The sequence below is a fragment of the Lethenteron reissneri genome, chromosome 18, assembly GCF_015708825.2.
Source record: "Lethenteron reissneri isolate LAM-NWPU_2019-01 chromosome 18, ASM1570882v1, whole genome shotgun sequence".
Lineage (NCBI taxonomy): Eukaryota > Metazoa > Chordata > Hyperoartia > Petromyzontiformes > Petromyzontidae > Lethenteron > Lethenteron reissneri.
The window spans coordinates 8069944-8078016 of record NC_083796.1 but is presented as its reverse complement, the minus strand read 5'-3'; the positions used below and the strand labels follow the sequence as shown (position 1 = coordinate 8078016).

At 51.0% G+C, this 8073-nt stretch overlaps 1 protein-coding gene across 3 annotated transcripts; it reads right to left on the bottom strand.

The window, feature by feature from the left end:
• Positions 1-53: 53 nt before the first annotated feature.
• SAC3D1 (SAC3 domain containing 1) lies at positions 54-6508 on the bottom strand. Of its 3 annotated transcripts, none has more exons than XM_061553691.1 (4): positions 6239-6508; positions 4705-4894; positions 2673-3099; positions 54-1566 (listed from the first exon to the last, which is right to left on the bottom strand). In XM_061553691.1, exons 2-4 carry the CDS (start codon positions 4885-4887, stop codon positions 1079-1081), a joined length of 1098 nt encoding a protein of 365 aa, XP_061409675.1. In that variant the 5' UTR covers positions 4888-4894; positions 6239-6508; the 3' UTR covers positions 54-1078. The 3 variants fall into 3 exon arrangements, with proteins under 3 accessions (XP_061409675.1, XP_061409674.1, XP_061409673.1); XM_061553690.1 differs by lacking the exon at positions 6239-6508 and adding an exon at positions 5439-5683 and having other exon boundaries at positions 4705-4857; XM_061553689.1 differs by lacking the exon at positions 6239-6508 and adding an exon at positions 5439-5682.
• Between the last annotated feature and the right edge of the window lie 1565 nt (positions 6509-8073).

Here is an 8073-nt window from a genome sequence, read left to right as displayed (position 1 = left end):
ACCCTACAAAAACCTTGACTCAGTGACGCTATCCTGGTAGCAACATCGCCCCCTACTGCAAACACTTGGCATGACCCTACAAAAACCTTGACTCAGTGACGCTATCCTGGCTAAAACAAGTGTAACATTCCCTTATAATTCCCTCAGATAGCTTTTAATTAACTTTTAAATTAAATAAAAAACTCACAGCGCCCTAATAATTCCCTGAGATAGCTTTTAATTAACTTTTAAATTGAATAAAAAAAACTCGCAGCGCCCTAAAGCCTACAGCTAGGCCTAAAGCCTAGAACTAGGCCTGAAACTCTCACTTCGTATCGTACCCCCGCGTGTGTGAAAGGGAGTTATGTTTAACAATGTTACATTCCCTCATGTTTTTAAATAGAAACATTTAACTTTAAAGCTTTTACATAAATCATTAAAACTTAAATTAAAAATTAACTCACAGCGCCCTAAAGCCTACAGCTAGGCCTAAAGCCTAGAACTAGGCCTCAATCTCTCCCTTCGTATCGTCCGATTCGGTGTAGCAACATCGCCCCCTACTGCAAACACTTGGCAGGACCATACAAAAACCTTTAGACTCAGTGGGGCTTTCCTGGCTAAACAAGTGTAATAATACATTATGTTTATATTCTTTGGTTATTCGTTCCTACCAGCCCACCCCGCAGGGTCCTGTTTTAGATGTGCACCATTTGGTATGGGCAAATATTTGTCAGTTTTATGACTTGATTGAAAACTGACAATTTTTTTAAATCCGAAAACGGGTGAAGCAATGATGCAGTCCCTCCCCAGTGGTGAGTGATAACTGAACCGGTTCTTGGCACACCTTCCACGAACCTGCACTGCAAGCCTGGTAAAGAATGGTCAGGTGTGGGGAGGCCTTCATACCACACAGTAGATTGACAAAGGCCTATAAATGAAATAACTTTTTTAAACAAGTAGACTTGCACATTTTACAATTATAATACGCATTTATTGAAACGGATGTAAAAAAATACTTTAAAATATATCTTAAAAAATTTGACATCTCCGTTGTGGAAACTGCTAATAATTCCCAATAACACACTCGAGCATACAACAATTAGGCAGCATCTCCCTCTTGGTGCTGCGAGCCATGGAGGATCTCTCTCAGGGTCCACTCCTCACGCTTGCTGTCCACCAGGGCGATGCACCGAGCCGACTTTGGCAGATCCACAGAGACTTTCATGGCTGTTTTCTGAAAGGCGATGCAACCATCTTCGCCGACCAAGATGCCGCAGTGTTGGCACAGGCTCCGCGCCTCGCCGGCGCTGTCCAAACCCAGCAGCTCCGACAGACGCGCCAGCGGGTAGCGGCAGTTGCGCACGCTGTGGCCGTGCGAGTAGGTGCGCAGCGCCTGCTGCCGCACGAGCCGGAAGTGGCGGTGTGCGGCACAGCTGTGCAGGAAGGGGAGGCGCCGCACCAGTCTGAAGAAGCGCACAAAGTTCCCCTCGAGGTAGCAGCGATTTATGTCCAAGGCAAGTCGCATGACCTGGGAGCTCCGGATCTCTGGCGGTCGCTGCAATGCGTAGTGCAATGCTTTGAAGGAACCTGATGAATATCAACAACACAGGAATAATATTAATGGGGTTTGTGAATACTTAAATAAATAAACAGCTTTTTAGTAACATTGAGTCGAACAATGTGAAGCAATAGTTTGTTTGGGTTAAATTGCGTAAATATAAATGTCTTCTTTGGGTCTTTCGGTAAAGTCACGTAGAAAAAAAAAATAACAAAACTACGACATTTCGATCGCAACAAGCAATCGTCATCAGGAGGAAAAAAGGATGATGACTACTTGTGTTGCGATTGAAACGTCAGTTTTTTGTAAAAATAAATTGTTCTACGTGACTTTACCGAAAGACCCAAAGAATATGAATTCCTGCAGTCACGACAGCTATAAGTCTTTATAAATGTGTCGTTAAACCCACCACCATCTGACACAGCCAATTAGTAAGGTTTGTCACGTAAACCAAACATACCAATTCGTTACTAGTACAGCACACCGGTGTGTTGGAGAACAAATCCGTTGTAGATTTGCTCTCCATATGGATATTGGTCGTGAAAGCCTACGTGTTAAACTAATGTGAAATAGGACTTAAAACAAGTTCTGATTTATGAAGAGTTTGGATTTATGTATGGCTTCACAGCCATACACCAACAGGTGTCTCCTCCCTGTACAAGAAGCATTTCTCTGGTCCCCAGACGAAGGCAGGGCTCGACCACGTGGCCATCGCGCATGTGCGAAAGCACACCCTGCACGCAATGCCTGGCGGCTCTCACGGTGACGACAGGCTGCGCGAAGGGCACTTACAACGTCCTAGAAGAATGCCACATTCGACAGCTGGCCAGCTTAATCCCTGCCGTCAATCAGTCGGGGCTTGCGAAAGGAATCGCTTTGGCAAGGAGCACACTGGTTAAACCTGTTTGAGTGGTCACCATGTGGGGAAAATGAGCACTCTGGAACTCGGAGTGAACCCTTTGGTCAAACAACCCCCACAAGTGAAAGGCAAGAAAATCCCCCCATCCAAGCAAGCGGATTGACAAAAGGTCTGTGCACATACGAGGTATGTATCCTGGCGTGTGCACTGCACGAGAACCGGCCGTGGGCATCAATCGCACAGGCCCGCTCTGAATGTGACTCGCGCCGCACGCACCCATGTTGTAGAGGAGGTGCAGGGCTTGGAAGTCGCCCTCGTTGCGGCAGCGCTCGGACGAGTAGTTCCGCAGCAGACAGCTGAAGCACTCCTGCAGGTGGCAGTCGGTGATGGTGGGCTCAAAGTGGGCGAGCGTCTCCTCGCAGAGGCGGTAGCTGGCGTAGACCATCACGCGCACGCTCTTCTCCAGCACGAGCACGATGTGCGGCCCTCTGGCGCGCTGCACCACCGCATCCTGGCGCACGGCGCGCAGGCGGTCGAAGGTGAAGTCGTAGGCTTCGGCGAACGGCGTGGAGCGCGGCGACGCCTCGTCTGCCGGGCACAGCACGCCGTCGATGAGGTAGTCGACGGTGCGCAGCAGCACGGCCGGGGGACGCAGCTCCGAGGCCCTCGGCCGGTGCTTGCCGGCGGCCGGGCGCGAGTACTCCTGACGTGTCGAGCGTCGCGTCATGGAGCGGAGGGAAAGGAAAATATTGAGTAAGCTGATTTCACCCCATGGAAAGATTGTCAATCGCCACTGCTTGTTAAGGAGAACGCATATAAGGTAGCTGATATTGTGAATACCCGTCACTGTCATTTAAGGCCCACCAACCATGTATTTAGTATTTAACAAGCAAAATGTTTCCGTGAAATATGGGTCCTAGTATGACACAAAGCTACGTAGAGTAATACATGACACAAGACATTCATGAGTGTAGTTAATGAACAAGGACCCATATCTAATAAGAGTCCTCACCCATAAACGTCTGGCTGTTTTCCAGCATTGATATAAGCAAGCTGGACTACTGGTGAGACACTGTTAAAACCGGTCCAGTTTTTGCTTACATTAAACCAAAGCTGCGAGAGAAAAAAATCACTCCCAGAAGACTTTGTGGCTGAAAGGATATGTTAAAAAAACTTGTTTTTTTAACGTGGAGGAACACACATGGGAAGGAGGCGTAGTCTGCTTACTTCATTTGTAAGTTATATTCTCCACGACGCGAATTATTATTGAGACTTGGGTAAAATATGAGGATAAGCGTGTGACGATAGTGGCAGACGGGCGATGGTGGCGCACGCTGGAAATCCAGCACCGTGGAGGCAGTGGGAATTGGTGGATCATGCAAATGTAGTGACACTCCCTGCAGGCATCGAGGATCGATACCCTGACCTGCCAGGAGAATGTGGTACAGCTGGTTTGGACTAATCTCCATATGTACCATCTGTATATGACTGTAGGGCGCCATGATGGCGAGATGTTAAATACCTCGCCTGGTATAGAAGAGGTCGTGGGTTTGATCCTGACCATGACGCCTATTTGGAGTTTGCATGTCTCTCTCCCTGTGGTCGTGTGGATTTTTTCTCTGGGTCCTCTGGTTTTTCCCTCCACATTTAGAAACATGCTTTTAGAGTGTTTGGCTGCAATAAATGTCCACACGATAAACCACTTCGTTGAGCTATCATTTGTGGCCGGGTCACTTCTGAAAAAGAGCTATATAACTTAGTGGGGCCTTACCTGGTAAAATAAAACGTTTTTAATTAGCTTTTTGTCCCCACGCTCGTGTGGGTTTACTCCGGGTGCTCTGATATTCCCCTTCTTATGCATAGACACTCATCAGAAGTTATTTTAATATATGCTTCTCCAAGCTTGCAGCTTGCACAGAATTGTGTGATGCAGCTGCATGTAAATGACGCTGCATGGCCTCACGGTAGCAACGTTCGCCCCTTGTTGTAGAGGTTCCCAGTTCGAAGTTAGCAGCCACCCTGGTTAATACTGTGGGTGAATTGACCACAGAAATACATGCCGTCCGCTTCACATTGGACGTTAAATATCCCTGACGTCATTCACATGAGTAGGCCATCGTGTGCGATCCCAATTTTTAAAATTCGAAAATTATCATTGAGTCCCCTAAGTGCCACTGGGGGCACGCTTTCAAATGTGAGATGGGAAGCGCTGCGAGATGCCCCGACGTACGTTCAGGGCGCTGTTACAACAACGAATCGTTCTCAAGAGTATTATTAACATTATTATTCGACCGAACAGCTCGCTCACCTTGACAGCACGAGCCGGGTCGGCCCTGGGCAGCCGCTCCCGTTCGGAGCCCGGCAGCAGCTCGAGGCGATGGAGTCGGCGCTTGCGCTCACGCTCGGCACGTTCACTCTCAGGGCACATGGCGACACACGATGCCGGCAACTGCTCCTCGGCCTGCATCTCCGCACGCAGCATCGTCGTCATGGTCTCCCTGCACGCAGACACATCGCAACCATCAATCGCTACCGCCGTGACGATGCCAACGGTGATGTAACCTAGCGGCGGTGCATTTGCCGCTTGTTGCAGGTTCACGGTTTGAATTAAAACAGCCACCCTGGTTAATACTGCGGTGTGTATTACAGGTAGGAACAACAGGTTCCACACTGCCCACCAGGGATTATTTGTCTGTCTGTCGTGCATATCGAATGCGCTGTCCAACCAAGTTCCTACCTGCCCACTCCGAAGGAACGTGCTAATCGCAAAAATGAATGCCGTCTGCTTTAATGTGGACGTTAAAGATCGCGTGACGTCAATCGCAAGGCTACCCCATTGTCTACTGGCGTCATGGTCTACATTTTGAAAACGACACTGCAAATTACTCAATTGGGATGAAACTTAAGCAAACATTGCCCCCTGCTGTGAATAATTGGAAAGACCCTCCTGAAAAGGTCACGAGACTCAGTGAGGCTTTGCAGATTTAGCAAGCGTAATAATACAATAAATAATAGCCATGTCCCGGTGCAGTATCTACTCACCATCGAACCATTCACCTCCTTGGGATACTGTATCATGAATTGTCATAATTCGAGGTCATGATTCGATTCCAAGAATTGAGTCTGTGTTTTCCACTGTGGTCAATGCAACGCCTTGAGTGGTTGAAGGGTTTTTGTTAACCCTTTAGGATCATCATCATAAAGAGCCACGATCAATCCACCTCTGGATGAAGACCTCCTCTTGCTGTCACCCAGGTTTGTCAGTCCATCCAAGCTAATTTCATCACTCCAGCTCCACATTGGACGTTCTTTTCGGGTTTTTAATTATATTATAATTATATTATATTTATACTATAATTATATTATAATTTTATTATACTTATACTATAATTTTATTATAATTGTATATTTATACTACAATTATATTATACTATAATTATATTTATACTATAATTATATTAAAATTATAGTATATATTTATACTATAATATTAATATATAATATTAATATAGTATATATATTTATACTATAAATATATTAAAATTATATATTATAATTATATTATATTTAATACTATAATTATAGTATAATTATAGTATTAAATATAATTATAGTATAATTATAGTACATATAATATTATTATAGTATAATTACAGCCTTGGTTCATTGACTCCGGGCTTCACATAAAACCGCGTCGCCTGCACGGCAGTCGACCTCGCGCGACAAATGACACGTGCGTCTCGTCTTTGTTATTGTTGTTGTTGTTGTTGTTATTGTTGTTGTTTGTTGTTGTTGTTTGTTAGTATTAACTCCCTCGTGTCGACGACTCGCGCGCGACCCACCGAGTCGTCGGCCCTTCGGCGGCGGCGGCTTCTCTTGGCGACGACGACCCCGTGGGGCCTTCCCTCCTCCCCGCCACGCGTTCACCACGGCGATGTTGTTGTGTCCCTTGTCTCCTCCCCTCCTCGTTTTACGCGTGAACACTGAGGGGGGAGGAGGAGGCGAGGGTGGAGCGAGGTTCACGAGGGGCACGCGTGACCGGCGGTGAACGCGGGTCGCGCTCGCGGATGGGTGCGCGGTGATGGGGGAAGCCGCCGAACCTCCATCGCGGATGCTCGGAGCTGCGATTACTCCGCCTGGCACCGCCCCCCCCTTCAACCCCTCCCCCCTTCACCCCCCCCTTCAACCCCCCCCTTCACCCCCCACCTTCACCCCCCCCCCTTCACCCCCCCCTTCAACCCCCCCTTCACCCCCACCTTCACCCCCCCCTTCACCCCCCCCCTTCAACCCCCCCCCTTCAACCCCCCCCTTCACCCCCACCTTCACCCCCCCCTTCACCCCCTACCTTCAACCCCCCCCTTCACCCCCCCCCCACCTTCACCCCCCTCACCTTCACCCCCCCACTTTCACCCCCCCCCCCCCACTTTCACCCCCCCCACCTTCACCCCCCTCACCTTCACCCCCCCACTTTCACCCCCCCCCACCTTCACCCCCCCCACCTTCACCCCCCCCACCTTCACCCCTCCCCTTCACCCCCCTCCCTTCAACCCCCCCTTCACCCCTCCCCCCCTTCAAACCCCTCCCCTTCAACCCCCCCCCACCTTCAACCCCCCCCACCTTCAACCCCCCCCCCATCTTAACCCCTCCCCTTCACCCCCCTCCCTTCAACCCCCCCCTTCACCCCTCCCCCCCTTCAAACCCCTCCCCTTCAACCCCCCCCACCTTCAACCCCCCCCCACCTTCAACCCCCCCCCACCTTCAACCCCCCCCCACCTTAACCCCTCCCTTCAACCCCCCCTTCACCCCTCCCCCCCTTCAAACCCCTCCCCTTCAAACCCCCCCCCCACCTTCAACCCCCCCCCACCTTAACCCCTCCCCTTCACCCCCCTCCCTTCAACCCCCCCCTTCACCCCTCCCCCCCTTCAAACCCCTCCCCTTCAACCCCCTCCCCTTCAACCCTCCCCCCCTTCAACCCCCTCCCCTTCAACCCCTCCCCTTCAACCCCCCCTTCAACCCTCCCTTCAACCCCCCCCCTTTCAACCCTCCCCCCTTCAACCCCCCTTCAACCCCCCCCTTCAACCCCCCCTTCAACCCCCCCCTTCACCCCTTCCTTCAACCCTCCCCCTGCAACCCTCCCCCCTTCACCCCCCCCGACCATCACCCCCCCCCACCTTCACCCCCCCCCCCCACTTTCACCCCCCCCCCAACTTTACCCCCGCCCACCTTCACCCCCCCCACCTTCACCCCCCCCCCCACTTTCACCCCCCCCCCCACTTTCACCGCCCCCCCCCCCCACTTTACCCCCGCCCACCTTCACCCCCCCCCCCCCCCACTTTCACCCCCCCCCCCCACGTTACCCCCGCCCACCTTCACCCTCCACCAACCTCCCCACCTCCAACCCTCCGTGCTCTTCCGCGTGTGATGGAGGAACAAAGACAAAGATCCCCCCCCCCCCGTGTAGCCTTAACAGACTGTTGGGGCAAGTGCTGTTAGCGAGCAGCGCCGATGAAGGAATGGGTTGTCGGGTGGCCAACACCACGCCCGGTCGCCTTTGTCTCCCCGGTGGTGGTGATGCTTAGGGGCCGTCATAAATGACGTCACGCGATTTTGGACGATTTTTGACCCCCCCCCCCTCTTCGTCACGCGGCGTAACAAAAAGTCAGACCCCCCCCCTCAA